This window comes from Atractosteus spatula, chromosome 9 (assembly GCF_055471065.1).
Source record: "Atractosteus spatula isolate fAtrSpa1 chromosome 9, fAtrSpa1.hap1, whole genome shotgun sequence".
Taxonomy (NCBI): domain Eukaryota; kingdom Metazoa; phylum Chordata; class Actinopteri; order Semionotiformes; family Lepisosteidae; genus Atractosteus; species Atractosteus spatula.
In genome coordinates this window covers 7,043,510-7,058,850 of record NC_142714.1, presented here as the reverse complement: position 1 = coordinate 7,058,850, position 15,341 = coordinate 7,043,510, and the positions used below count along the sequence as shown (strand labels likewise).

The following is a 15,341-nucleotide window of genomic DNA, read 5'->3' as shown; positions in this document are numbered from 1 at the left end:
TCTGCCCTCTGAACAGATAATTGCTGAACAGGAGTGGCCTGAAATGAGGATAAAAGAAAAACAATTAACCACAACTATTTGGAAAACTGACAAAGTGACTGAAGTAGCATATAAAAAAAATGTTCGGAGGCTTTTAACGAGAGGTCTGGGGAAAGTTTTAAATAGGAGTCTGTGGCTGAAGGGGCTGGAAACCATCCATTCTGATCACAAATAAATGGGAGACCAAGTGTTAAACATTAAACACGGGCGTCTGGAGTGCTGGCTGCGCGGTATCCCCTTCACTGGCTCCTGCAGGAGAAAGCATTAAACCAGGAGCGGCCCTGAAAACATCACTGCGGAAACGTCCTTCGCCTGCAAGCTTTAGTTCCACCAAAACTGGACCAAGAGCTGCTGCAGCCCTCTGTTAAAAACGCTGTGGCAGGATATTACATGCCAGTCACGTGCCTTCAGTCCGCTTAACCTCTAACGCAATGAAATGAAACGAGAGGAGAAGGACATTCCACCGAGGAGATGAAGCCGTACTGCATGTACGAGCACAGGGGTTTGAGCAGGGAGCTGCGTCAGCACGCAGGGGCTGCAAAGGAACAGGTAAAGGTTTAAACCGAGCTGAAAGGAAAAGAGACGACGCTGGCTGCAGAGCCTTCCTCGGGCCGGCCATCTTCACGGGAAGAAGGCTCCACGGCCGGAGCTCTTTGTCTCTTTTCTTTTCCTTTCAGCGTGGAATAAAACCTTTAGCTATTCCTACTGTACGTACGAGTGTATCCTGTCTTCCATCAAGCGAGGTAACTGGGATGTATTTATGTATGGGAGCTTCTGTAAGGTCAATAAGAAACGGTACAGTGCTTTACAAGCCAACCTTGTGACGAGTATTAGACTCGTAGAAAAAAAAATCTCAAAAATGTGTTTACAGTTTTCTGGGGCATTAGTGGATGTGTTATATTAACAAACCTGTTAATAAGTGGCCTCAGAGATTGGAGAATACCATGAGATCGACAGAGCACTGTTCTGGGACAGAAGCCTTTACCACTAAAGATGAAGCATTTTGTTAAGGCAAAAAAAAAGGAAAAGTATACAATAAGTTTTTAAAAATGTATTTACAAACAGCTTCCTTGCAACACAAAGTTGCTAATAAGAATATAAAGGGTGAAAATTTGATGGAAGTCATTTTTTTTGTGAATATTCTCGAGTAACTCCCACCTCGCAGGCAGCTGAGATCTGACAAGTGCTCATTAACAGAAGAATCAGTGTACAGCTCTAACTGTACCTAAATTTATCACAGACGCACAAAACGCCCCCAGTCACGAATCAGAAACACTTCAGATCCTTAACCTCTTTTCTTACTCTTCCTCTGCTCCAATCCTGTTCTTTTGCTTTGTGGTTATTTTTAGCTTCACGTAACAGATTAAAAAAAAAACAACTGCTACAAACCTGTAAGATACCAACTCACATTTTAGTCATTTAGTTTTTCAGTCACATTTTTTAGAATTATAATATTAACAGCCCAGTCAATAAGTCCTAAAAGCAAATAGGTTGAAAACAATTCAGACTAATCTAAATATCATGTAGGAATTATTAATTAGTATTGTGGATGGCGTTTGGTTTTTTGCAGATATTTTTAAAGTTTCATGTCCGTAAATCAACACAGCAGTACCATTTTAACGAAATCATTTTATGCAAAGGGAATGCATGCATACAGATGTAGAACCAATTGCTTCCACACTGCATAGAGTAGGCTTTCAGAAACTGATTGCATTGACTTTTCCCAGCAGGGGGTGCCTGTCTTTTAGTCTAGGGCTCATCATTCAGGGCTAACCGAAACAAGAGCAGCTGTGCAGACTGCCAACTGCCCCTGGGCCCTGTGCACCTGTGCAAGTCACTGCTAGAAATTAACATAGCCTAATGCTCATCGTGTTTCTCCTTGCCTTGGATCTGACTGTGCAGCGTAATGACAACAAGCACCAATACATAAAACTGCAGGCTGATGCAGCTCCCCCATTTTAATCTCCATTTTCCCTTTTTAAAAACCGTGTATCAAATTTCTAACCTACACATGACTGAAATGAATTCATAATTGATAAGCAAGCTTAGTTTTCTTAGTATGGACCAAGTCTCTCTCTCCTAGCTCAGGCCAATGACTGAAGTTTTTTTTTTATCAGCAATGGAAATCACAGCCTGGTCTCTTGTACGCTTATTAGAGATCCATGTGGATCGGCTGAGACACAAACTAGTTAAGAGTTTGCTTGGCCACTTCACATGACCTACAGGCTTCAAGCCGAAACAGGTAGCGATACATGATGGGCACACGATAAACGTGACTCCAGCGGAGCCATGATGATCTGCCCTTCCTCGAAGGAAATGGGAAAATGGCAAGCACACGGTTAAAAAAAGCAGTGCTTGTCACATGTTCCCACAGATGATCTACCACACATCTCTGTGAAAAAAGCCGATGTGAAGTGCCTGGAGCGGGCCTGTGTCCGAGAGGCTAACACAACGAGTAAAAAGATCACTGACCCTGCTTACCAGCTCGTAGTGCACTGCAGCAGCTACGTGTGGGACCTGTTACATTACTTTTTTTTTTATTTGCTCAGCAGAAGTCCTCAACCCACGTAACACACAGAACATTTGCATTAGTTTACTGAAAAAAAAATCAATAAATTGACAACGAGGCTAGAAGAAATCGGACGGAAGCAAATGGAATAGCAGAGAATTAAAAGGCGTACGGTGTGGACACAGAGCACACATGCTGGTTGAGCTGGGTATGAATGTAGGTCTTGTTAAGAGTGAATAAGCGCAATCAGGAAGTTATATTACCGGTTACTGACCCAAAACCAACGCAATGAAACGCAGAATTGAAGGACGTAGTGAAGAGCTGAGAGATCAGGGGTGCTGTCTGAGCAGATGAGTTCGGAGTAGTCACTGAGAGGGGGGTCAAAGACCAGGCGGATCAGGGGGCAGAGGAGCAGAAAGGGGGGGGTAGGGAGAATCAGATGCATTCGGCAAAGGGGAGCCAGCGGAGGAATCAAGCCACTGTTTTGTTGGAATATTTCTTTTATTTTCCCAACATAGCCAAAATATCAAGGAGAGAACGCACAAGTGGGAACAACAAAAATGAAAAAGGGAAGGACTGAACGCGAATTATTCATCGGACCTCTGTCAGATCAGAACAAATTCTCAATCACACCGATCTGAAAGCACTGACAAAAACAGAACCTCACCATGCTTCCTGTTCCATTAGAACAATTTCTGTAAACACGTGAAACCAAGCGTGATCTGAGAGAGAGGTATCTCAGTCCCCACCCAGGCCCAGGAGATTTCATTGTAGCGGCGGTCCGACCTGCCAGCGAAAACCAGTCGGGACTGAAGAAAAACGAGGGCTCAACGAGGGAGCCGTCGGGGGTTCAGTGTTAGCCACTGCTCGGTTTAGAAAAACTTCTCATGCTCAACACACTTAACATCCCCTAGACCAGGGGTTCTCAACTGGGGGTTCGCCAACCCCTAGGGGTTCGTGAGATTGTGATGGAAATGTCAATGTCAAATTAAATAGCCCTATTAATAAATAACAATGTAATAATAAGAATAAGAAAAACAACAGTAGTAATATTCATATTTTAAAAAAGTGAAAAGAAGCATGTTAAGAGGGCTGCTGTAGCATTGATCTACATTTATTGAAAGGTTTGATTTAGTTCAAATCTCAAGGGGGTACTTGAGGCACATAATTCAGAATGAAGGGGTTCAGCTGACAAAAAAGGTTGGGAACCCCTGGGCTAGACGATGAGGACTGTTTATTCTGATGTCCCACGTGACGAGGTCAAGTGCCTGAGCAGGTCCAGAGGTGCTCGAGGGGCCAGAGCTCTTCCTGGTCTCTGTAGTGGTAAGTGACTGAAGAGCACATGGTCCCCCCCCTCCCCACAGGGATGTCCAGGGAGTCCAGAGCAGGGATGACCCCCCCCCCCAGCAATGCCTGACCCCACTTATACAGCTGGGTGGATGGACTGGAGCCACTGGGGTAAAGTACCTCACTTGGAGTACAACAGCAGCATCTGCAGTGGGGACTCGAACCCTCAACCTGAGTCCAACAGCTTACTCACTACCCTACTACCCAATGCAGGGAAGGAAGTTCAGTAAAACAACAATACAACCACAAAAGACTAATTCTGCATGTGATCATGCTTAATAATGAACATAATTATACAGTAGGTTTTAAAAAATGTATGGGAACAATATGATTGGCTAAAATGCCTGACTTATTTAAAGAAAACAGCAACTACAGGCACTATAACCTGCAGCATATAAAAAAGCCTCCTAAATAATGTAAAAAGGGATACCTGACCGTAAAAACAGGATTTCATCTGCCCCGGTGCACAAACAGGCTTCGTCTGCAGTAGACTGCTCACAAACAGACAAAACAACTCCAATACCACAACTACTTCTCAAGTTGTTCAATGTCGGTCTTTGAAACGTTCTCAGGTTTAGCGATCAATTGTACCGTGCCCTCAAAGCTTGTGCGCTTTTCAGTGTATTTTAAGAATTCGCATCATTTCTTTGAAAAGTAGAAAACAAATCAGGTCAGACGCTGCAATATCCAATGACCAACTAGCAGGCTCATGTACCCACTATTTTTCTCCTTGAGCATTCCCAGTTTTCAGTAAACCAGTGCAGCTCTACAGAGCAAAAGAATGGACTGAATAACATGACAAGCCAGCACAAGAAGAGAAATGGCATCGTCTTTCAAGACATCTTGGATACGCATTGTTACAGATGGATCAAACACACAGGACAGCCTGATCTTAGCATTGTTCATTCAGCAGCAGATGCAATTAAAGCCTCCAAACAGAGGCAATACGCATTTCAGAAGAGAAAAATGAAGGGCCAAGAGGAATGTACTAAAAAAAACCGTTGTGTGTAACGAGTCATACAGTCCACAGCGGTTAATCAAAAACATCAGGTGAATGCTGGCGAACAGGACACTGATTACACGACAGACTGATCCGCCATCCAGTAGTTTCTTGACAGCTCGCAGGGGCTTTTCCGAGAGGTGATGAAAGCCTTCCTCCCAGGCTGCGAAGGGCTCACTTGTCTCTGCATCCGATTTCAGCAGAGAACCAGAAGACATTAATTGGGCAGAGCTGTAACAAGCCTGCTGGAGGGAAAGCCAGCAGTTCTGCCTTTTCACTTTCTAGTAATAATCCTCAAGAGGACGAAACTCATTACATGAGAAACCACTAAGCTTGCTTTATAAATATAGAGGATGGGGGGAGGAAAAAAAAAGGACAGGATATTGAATTATAAATGTCACAAAAGATGGAATGGCACAGAAGTAGTTTTTTTTAACACTGATAAACACTGGAAAACTCCTTTTTGTGTTCCCTGATTTTGGTTAATTGATGTCTATCATTAGGATACTGAACATGAATTGGAAGGCAACCTACTGGATTTCCTCTGTAAATCTGCTGAATGATTGCTGAAAGTAGGATCCGTTCACCAGGTGCGACAGGAACAGTAGCAGACTTTATGGCTATCCCAGTCTCAGTAACAGTAAACAGCAACAGTAAACGGACACACACGACAGGGGGCAAAACAGTCTGGGCTTGCTACTTTTAAGAAGGCATTTTGTGGCAAAATTCCTCAGGGCTGCTAACACCACCACACGATTAAAAGAACAGTCATCATGACAGCAATGGACTGACAGCAAGAAGTCTGCTTCATAATTACAGGGCAAAGGAAGTCGCTTACCTATATTTGGATGGTTTAAAATCTTCATTATTCTTACTTCCCTGAAAAGCTGAAAGAGAAAAGCAAAAACAGTGATTACAAAATCATTACTACATGACTGCATACGTTAAAAACAGAAAACACCTGATTACATAACAGGCAAGCTTTTCTGAAAAGCAGCCATACTGACATTTGCGTTTATATATAGAAACTGAATAGTTACGGAGTCCTCTTGCAATACTGAAGGGGACTTCATACTGCGGTGCACATATTAGACTTCCAACTCATTTTTAGGCGAGGAGAATTTTTATAAATCCTGTGCTTTATATCGGCTGTGTGCCTGTGTGGCAGTTTTGATTGCCTGTTTCTACTAACCTTTTCGCTCAGGGAAACTGCAGGATATGGTTTGATCAATGTGAAAGACAGACGCAGTGCAAAAGGCTAAGGACATGTAAATACTCAGACAGCTTCCTCAACCTCAGGAGTAAACAGTTCCTCCACTCTCTTTCAAACATTTTCATCTCGATACCAGCAGATAGCCTGAGGGCTCGTAAAGGCTCAGCTGGGAAAGAAGGCTCAAGATCAAAGCTCCGACTCCCTTCAACACAGATTGCTGTTGGGTCCTCGGTGCTTATCACCTTCAGACGGAGAGAGTCCAATTAGTGATGTCAAAAAACCGAAGCTGAGGTCACACTGTAAGAACAGGTGGGGGTCACCATCACAATGAAAACTGTACACAGAATAGTCTACCTGGGCAGTCTACCACCACTCCCTCCAAACACTCGCTTTAAATCGTGGATAATTATCAAGACACAAGAAGAGGAGACGGAACACTCACAGTTAACTACCTTTCCGTTACGTTTCACCCCACCACCTCACTCTCAGCCGAATCCATCGCAAAGCACTTTAAAGTAGAGTGACATAGAATAAAAGTACAAACTCTTATATCATAAATAAAAAAGCAGCACAAAGCAGCCTGCTTCAAGGAGAACTACTGGAAAATATTTCTTTCTCGCCATCAATAAATCAAGCTGCAGTTTCCTAATGCGAAGCTGTATGCTTGAGAGGGGGCAGACAACGACAGAATTAAATAAAAAATGGACTGAACTTGAGCAGCGAAGAGAACAGCAAGGCACACTGATGAGGAGAACAATGAACACACCGGGCTACTCCTAATGTACCGGTTTTTCACAGCGCCCACAGTGCAACTCGGATATAAAGCAGCAGAGGAAACCTGCATTAGTGAACTTACAAGGAATTAAAAAAAGATGCTGGGCTATATTTCGTAATTCCTGTGCCATTATTAAAGCAAGAACGCCCACCGGAAAGCTGGACCACATGAGTGTGCCGAGACCCCCCCATACACACACACACTCGGCAGCTCATCCCCGTGCTCCTCCTGCAAGAGGTGAGAGCTCTAGCACTGCCTCATGAAGCCATGAGCGAGGGAGAGCCTGAAGACAGTCCTGGGTGGCCCTGCCTGAATATCACCCAAGCTGCCCCGCCGCTCTGTAGATGCGGCCGTGTCAGCAAGACATCTTGCATAAAGCCCAGAGCTGGGAATAAGCAGCAGCATCCATGTTTCACTGTCTCTGCAGAACCCCTCCCCTGACCGGCCTCAGGGCGTGAGGATCGCCCGTTTCCGTGGCCAAAAAGGAGTCACGCAGCCTGGTGGAAAGCTCAGGAAGAACACCACAATACAAAGATGCATGCAGGACCGCTTCAGACAAGCCAAATCCACCTTCTGAGAAGGCTCTGCGAGAGGGAGAGTAGTCCGGCCTTATAAACATCACGCTTTTAAATTGTGGTTTTGTGCTCGCACGTTTCGATTGTTATGTCAGATGAATTTTTATTTCGTCCACATCTCTCAGACACCTGCAGCACAGGTGCAATGAGCCATTGTATGCGGCACTGCATGGCATTGTGGGATGGCCCTTCAGGGGACTTAATCACACTGAACAGGGCCTGTCTGGGCCGTGCCTGGCCCTACTGTGCCAATGCCACACCATCACTTTGCCATGGTTTCTGAAAGGTTGTACAATAACTCTTTAATCTATCTCTGCTTTACCGATATTTTATCATGGTTCCACTAAACTTCTCCTGTGTTGCCAGGACATCCTTACATGATGTATGCTGGTATTTCTCCCACATGGCGGGGTAAGCATTTCTTCTGACAAAAACCTCACCTCTCACATGAACTGGAGTCCCTGAACTTGACTCCGGAGAGCCCTAATCCAGGACGTTTTCTAGGTCTCCCTAAAATATTCAATTCCAAACGGATTACTTCCAAATTACTACATGATGGTTGTTAAATCATAAATTTGGTCAAGTAAGAGAAGTTTATTTCTCCTAACGATCTGTGAAGTTCTTCAATCAACAAATCATCTGTGATTGATTGTCACAATATTGTTCCAAGGCCTTTAGAAACTAGTGATCTCGAAAACCTGCTGGATTGGAGAAACTGGTTCTCAATTATCTGACCACAAACCAGAGAAGCACTCTCGGCAAACTGGAAAGGTCAAGAGGCAAATTTACACACCGGATCCCTGGACTCAAATTCCAGATGAGTTTATCAGAGTTTCGAGGTAAACGGTCTCTCTCTACTGGTGGTCATCGGAGGAGAAGAAACAAAATGCACATTGCTCCACAGCAACAGCGGACAAATCATTTGACCTGTTGAATATATACTGTTTCTTTTCAGCTCCAGAATCAAGACTCTGTGTGGTTAATTATCAGGGCCTTGTACATTTATCATACAGCACAAACCCATCCACAAAGATTAATGGCAGCTGATAAAGAGCCTGAGTTTACTCTCAAACTGCTGACTTTCCTACAAAATACCTGGCACAGCACAATCGGCAGTGTGCTTCCCTTCACCCAGAGAAAAGGCTCTCAGACTTGGCGTCTCTCCCTTTCTCTCTAATGTTCTGCTGTCCCTTGCTCAAACACGAAGAAAACAAAGTCAAACATTGCTTCCCGTTTCATTGGGAACTGTAGTGTAACATACACAGTGGGCCCTTGGCTGTCTGCACTCCAGACAATCGTAGTGCTTTGCTGCTCTGAGTACAACCACACGGTGGTGATTACCTGAAGGGACACCATCCAGGCCAAACCAACTGGCTTTTAAAAGCGTGTGGAACTGCGTCTCTGCCTGAATTCAGCGATGGCGTTAGGCTGAACGGTGACCATGTTGTTCTAATTTGAAACATGGTAATGCAATGCCTTTCGGAATCTTGCTTTGTAGGCCTGCATTTAATCAGGAGGTTACTGGAGCACAGCACAGCCACACATAATGTAACTTGTAGATACAGACTGCCAAATTTAGTACTGAACAGTGCTTAACCTATGACCTACGGGCATGTCACCCAAGAGGAGTGACACCCAACTGACCGTCTCACCCCTTTGTCTTACTACATCACCTCCAAATAATAATTTAAATCATCATAACATTACGTACAATGCATGTCTCAAAAAATAATTAAAATTTGAAAGGTATATATGGTATATATGAAAACAAAGCTAACACTACCAGCCTAGACATAAAAATCAGGGCGAGTCCCCGATTTCTTTTGGGAAGGTGATCCAGAGCGCTGGGGTTTAACAACAAAGGGCCCCGTTGACCACAGAGCGCAGACGAACAGTAGAGAGACAGGAAAACTCAGTCAAACAGGAGTCGACGGATAACACCGGCTCGATGCTCAGGAGCCGTAGACTGTAGAGCAAGCAGAAGGCCACTGCAAGGGGCTTCACAACGGGAGGGATGCGGTCAGGGGATTCCTTGACATTACCAAGATTATCGCTGCCAAATTCCGAACATCCAGTAGCTTTAGAGTAGTCTCAGGACACCCAGCAAGTAGCGAGTTTAAAAAAAAATGTTGGGGGAAAAAAAACGAGTCAGGTGTTAATGAGAACAGGCCTGGTCTAGTTCTGACCAGGGGAAACCATGACTGACGCATTTCAGCGCAGCGCAGGCCTGCGTGAGATGTGGGAAGTGAGGCAGACATGTGGCCACGCTAGCAGCCCGTGAGCTCAGTGCGAGGGAGTGAATCGGCTGTAGCTACTCCACTACAAGAAGCTACTACCACCAGCCCTGTGACACTCTCCGCAGCCATTCTCCCAAAAACATGAATGATCTTCTTCTCCACCCTCAAGATCTCCAGGTGATCACTGGAACTTGATCCGTTACAGTCTTTTCTACAATCTGCTGTTTGAAGTAGAAAAAAGTTTAAGCTTCCAATATTGCAGAGAAGCCTAGGCATCGTCTTGCTTTCCATTTAATTTTGCACAGACATGTTTTATTTAGACCTAATAAAATGAGAAGCACAGATAACCTCAACCATGCTCATTTTCCTTCAAGGCGCTCAAGAAGAGAATCACTTTTTATCATGCACAAATCAGACATGACAAAACCAACTGGTATTCCTTTCGTTGACCTTTAATTCTTTACAATGATATGCAGCGTAATTCATAACACCTCCAACACAACTCCAGGCAAAAGAAGACAAAATAAGACACAGATAAATTACTCAGCTTTTATCAGTAAAAGAAAGTTAGGAAAACTAAAGGATTGAGCCTCTTTTTTTTTTTACTCACTATTTTTCAGATGTGCTTTGAAATCACAGAGCACCAATTATCAAGCTGCAGGTCAGCATTCCAGCTTTGTCCTCCATACAATTTCTGAGATGTTTTCAAGAATTCTGGAGAGATGACCTCAGTCTGGGAGAGCCTAGACGTCTCGCCCGTTTACAAGATTGCATTAGTCTGCTGATCTGGATTTTTGGGATTTTAGACCCGAAAACCAAATTAGAATGGTATTCAGTGACAATAACCATTTGTTACACTCATCAAGAAAAAAAAAACATTTGTCTCCTGGTAAAAGCTGGGTGGAGAGGTTTCTCCAGGAGGAGAGAGGCCTTTTCACCGAGATAAGACTGAGACTCTGCCAAAAAGCTCCCAGCATCAGCTCTGCGAACATATTCCGTTGACAGTGCCGAAATCAAACGTTTGATGAAAGACAGCAGAAACCTCGTTGTTACTTTTGACCCCGTGTTGTCATATGAAGAACCTCAAGGCTCTGAAACAATACGAGCCAGAAGCCCCAGAGAGGCAAGTCCAAAAAAAGCATCTCATCCCCTCCGGATTTTTTATTTAGACTTTCTAATTGCGTCAGGGATCAGACTGACGGACCCAGGCTCTGCTGTGCAGGACCCCAGCGAGAGGTCTGCCATAAACACATCTGGCAAACTTATACCCCTGCCGACGGCCAAGCCAAACAAGCAGGCAGTGCGGACTTCATGACCAGGGTGCTCCATGACAGCGATCACGCCATGCTTTGAAAAGCCCTGTGTTAGTAAGACAGACCCATGTCGGGGCAACATATCAACCTGCACTGGTTGGCAAAGCAACAAAAACAACAACAACAAAAAATCGGACCTTACTCATTACTAGTTTCTGTTTTCATGCAGCTTTGTGAGCTAGAAGCTGCTTGTAAACGTTTTTCTACACAGTAAGATGGAGGAGGAATGGGTCAGCATGCAGGAATATCATTACTGATACTCCAGGAAAGTCGCATTTCTTTGCTGCTGTTTTGAAACCAGACTTGTTGTACTGTTTCCTGCTAATCTCAAGTACAGTAGTTCCTGGGCAGTGGGGAGATTCTGGGTGGTGTTCAGTTACCATGCCTAGGCTACTGCATTCTATATTTAGCTGCAAATGGTCTGTGACTTTGAACATGAAAGCGTAACACAATCTATAAAACAACAACTTCCCCCCCTCTTAAAGTGGAACACTTCTAAATGAATCTGACCACTTTCTTTTGGTCTGTCTACAGGAGCTGCTAGGCCCATGCTCAGGTGCATTGCTTCTCTCGTCTCTGGTGGTCTGCGGGGGCCTGTGCCTCTCCCACCGGACCCCTGAGGCCTGGCACAGTGCAGAGATTCAGTGGCAGGATGCTGATACCAGCCTTCCACACGGAGAGATCCGGCTCCAGAGCAGACTGCCAAGCTGATCAGTGGCAGACGCCCAGAAGTCTTTAGCAAGCTGGTGCCAATTACATGTTGAACTGTAATCACTGCAGGGGGGGGGGGGGGGAGACAACGGCATTTAAAATGCAAAGCGACAAGATTAAAAACAACAAGCTGCGTGGACATTATGCCCTTGGCTGGTAACTGGCAAAAGAGCATCTAAGTGCTAGGGGAGTCAAGGGTGACAACTCCTTCGACAGGTCCAGATCTAGAGAACGAACAGGGAAGGGAAGCAGAACTGCAGTGTCGGAAATTGATTCGTCTCCGACATGGTCTTCAAGGTGCATTGCAGGTGAGATCAGAACACAAGAGGCACGCCGAAGCTCTGAGCTACTTTCAGTCCTCTGTGTCCTTAGCACGGTGAGGTGGAGACGTGGCATACATACAACTTTTATTCCCGACCATGGTGCTTAACAACAAAGCTATCACTTTAAATATTTTAAGAATCCACTTCCCTGTGTTAAGCAAACGGGTATGCTGTTCCCACAAGATATGGTTCAATTGTCCGGTTTTTGTTTTGCGCTCCAGTTGGCAACCCTCTCCGTCCCACCCCACACAATCCAGCAGCGACCCGGCCACCCTGCTGGGACGTTACAGGAGTGGGACCTACTGATCCCGGTCCAGCTGTTCTGCTGTTCCATATTCCTACCGCTCCCCAGTGCAAACATTTTATCAGGATCCGAACCAGCTTGGTTGTCCTTTCCCCCCCCCCCACATTCTGTTTTTTGCACTTTTTGATGCCAAAAGCTCTGAGGCACGCACAGCAACACCACCAATCACTCAAAGCAACAGGACACAGGGCAGAAAACCGAGTGCGTTTTAAACCTTACTCCTTAGAGGCATGCCTCCTCACAGCTCACAGACATCACTGCACCTCTGCAGCTCTGGGAGAGATCCAACACTGGCAACCACCAACAAACCATGCCCTCCTTTCCTACTGTACATTTAATTACACTTCCCAGTGTCTTTCAACAGCGGCAGCTCAAGATGGAAATGGAAAGAATGCAGGAGTCCCTGTGCTATTATACAGTCAGCAGAGACTGCCCTTGTGCTGCTAACAGGCTCTAGTTTCTCGCGGGTCCTTCCCTAGCGGGAGAAAACCCTTGGAATGTCTCCCATAATAGAAGTCAGGGCTGTAGCGGATATGGAGCTTCGTTTCAGAGTGTGCTTGAGGAAAGCAAGGGCAGCAGGAGAGACCCACTAACACCTCTGGCCCCACTAACACCTCCTCCAGCAGCGACATGTGACCAGACGCACACCTGCTGAGCTTCACTGGGCTGTCAGTTGTGAGTTGCAGGGTGATATGGCTGCTGGCTGTTTAAATTATGATTATCATGGCTGCTCTCTCTCCTAAGTTAGGGCTCTTCAGTCGTTTCAAAACCATTTCTCTTTTCCGACAATCTCACGCCTGTTCTCAACTATAAATTGAAACTGATTTATTTATAGACTAAGCACCCGTGTTAAAAATCAGGCATCCAATTTTACAAAGGCTGGCAAAGAATCCTGTTTGGTGACGTCACTTGGTGCCACTGGAGCCCACTGCCATGTGCAAGATAAGCCAGCTTTCTGCACACCCACACACAGCGCATACTGCACTGGGAAGGGGCTGTTAATAATGAGCTTATACACACAGAATCTCTTCTGCTTCAAGGTTGGAGGTTTTCAGTTTATTAACACAAACCAGTTCAGGCATGAGAATGAAACGCAATGCACTTAAGAGATGTCTGCTGGCCCTGCATTAAAGCTACGGACGCATTCAGTGCACAGGAAAGTTGAAAAAAATGAGTGTGCGTCCAATACGGAGTTTAATACTTGAGAGTGTTACAATGGCATGTTCTACCTCTGACGTCAGAAAACCCGGCACCCCCTCTGGTCTCACATCCCTAACTTTTCACCAGATAACATCTCAGCTGTACAATGAGAAACAGACCTGACATTTTTCCTATTTGTTTTTCCATGATGTAAAAGCTTCGCTGCAAGCAGAGATGAATTAAACATGAGTGCTGTCCAGCAGAACACCCAGAACACACGCTCCTCTGCGCTCAGCCTGTCTGGGGGATTATATTCTTGCCCGTGGAAGAGTGACTGCAGCTCAATTTGACTGCCTGCAAGATGGGGGGATGTGTTTTACTAGAACGGATATTTCATGGCGAATAAGATGATGCCCACGAGCTGCACTCCACTCCAGTACCACTACACCACACAGGAAAGAGAGCCCCCTACGCTGATCTGACCAAGCGAGATCTTTCCCCTCATACCCTGCCACGCTGGGACACGTGAGGTTCCGGCAGTTTTCACCATATCACTCAAATATTAGTCCCTGCAGAAAACCGCAGTGAAATTCACAGAACACTAAAAGGCAGAAGTGTGATTTCTGCAATTAAACTATAAAAACAGTTGTAAAATAGTTGACGGTCTATTAAGTAATTTCTCATGACTTTGTGCAGCTCAGAGACAAGCAAAGTCTACAGCCTACTAGAGAAGATTATAGCCTTTACAAAAACCATGTGGACAGCATTTATGGAAACCTAGGCTACTTGAATAAAGAACCCGCGCCTAAATTTTATTAAAAAAAGAACACCTTCAGACCGCCAGTGTTGACTTCCTGGCTCCCTTCTGCCACATGTGTAAGCCAACTGCTCCAACAGGGGCTGCAGACGTATGAACAGTGCTTCAGATTTGTTATGAACGGTCGATAAATACATAGCATACATACATAGCACATACATAGCGGAACTCCATGAGGCATTGTGGGTGTGAATCTGGCTCAGGTCATGAGCAGACTGTGACCAGAAATCCCCATTCAGTAGCACTGGGCTAACTGTAGGCAAGTTAGGATTTATTAGCAATTAAAATGAGCAACCTTAACTTTTTTTTTTTACAAAAATGGGTTAGTTATTAGCATGGTTCATCAAAAATGTTTTTTTTTCCCCAATACAGAAAGCCCAAGAAAACTCGCCTATGCAATAGCTTTAACTAATCACACTGTTCTGTATCTAGAGGAATGTTTATTCTTGCCACAGCTAAATCATGCACCCACAGCAAAAACACAGGAAATCAAAGACCGATCAAGTGGCTTGACTTCCGACTACCGCATAATATTTGGAAGTCAGAATGTCTGTGGCCCCTGTGCGGCCTTTCACTGCAATGCTCTTCTTAACTGAAATAAACCAGGTGTGCAGAGAACAGAAATGGCCAAAGCAGTGTCAGAATAAAACCGCAGGAAAGCAAAGGCCTACGCCCAGGAAGCCTCAAGCACAGATACACAGAAGAATGTGTGAGAAGGTGGGGTTGAATTGCAAAGCAAAGGACGGAGGGAATGAGCCCACCAGTTTTGAGAAAACAGTTTCATGACAGTGAGCTGGTGTGCTGCCCTTACAGAGAGAAAACTGTGCTCAAAAACAGGTGAATTTACTCATTCTAAATAGGGTGCATGGTTGATTCATTTGATAGTGGTGTTAGGGTGGGATTAAAAATCCATAAAGATGCCCTCACTAGCAGTACAAAATTACATCCCTAAGAGCACCTACTTACAGCAATTCCTGAATGTCACACATTTACCCCAGTCACATATTTAAATAAACCACTTTTTTTTTTCCTGGCAAC

General features: G+C 44.9%; 1 protein-coding gene across 5 annotated transcripts in view; it reads right to left on the bottom strand.

The window, feature by feature from the left end:
• The window catches only part of mark3a (MAP/microtubule affinity-regulating kinase 3a), a 62,047-nt gene that overhangs the window by 24,500 nt on the left and 22,206 nt on the right, over positions 1-15,341 (bottom strand). For 4 of the 5 annotated variants that reach the window (XM_088924869.1, XM_088924870.1, XM_088924871.1 and 1 more), the window contains one exon: positions 5,734-5,782. In XM_088924869.1, coding sequence (XP_088780995.1) covers positions 5,734-5,782 — 49 coding nt within the window. Of the gene's footprint in view, positions 1-5,733; positions 5,783-12,565; positions 12,706-15,341 lie in introns of those variants that run through there. The other variant, XM_088924872.1, reaches the window with a different exon arrangement.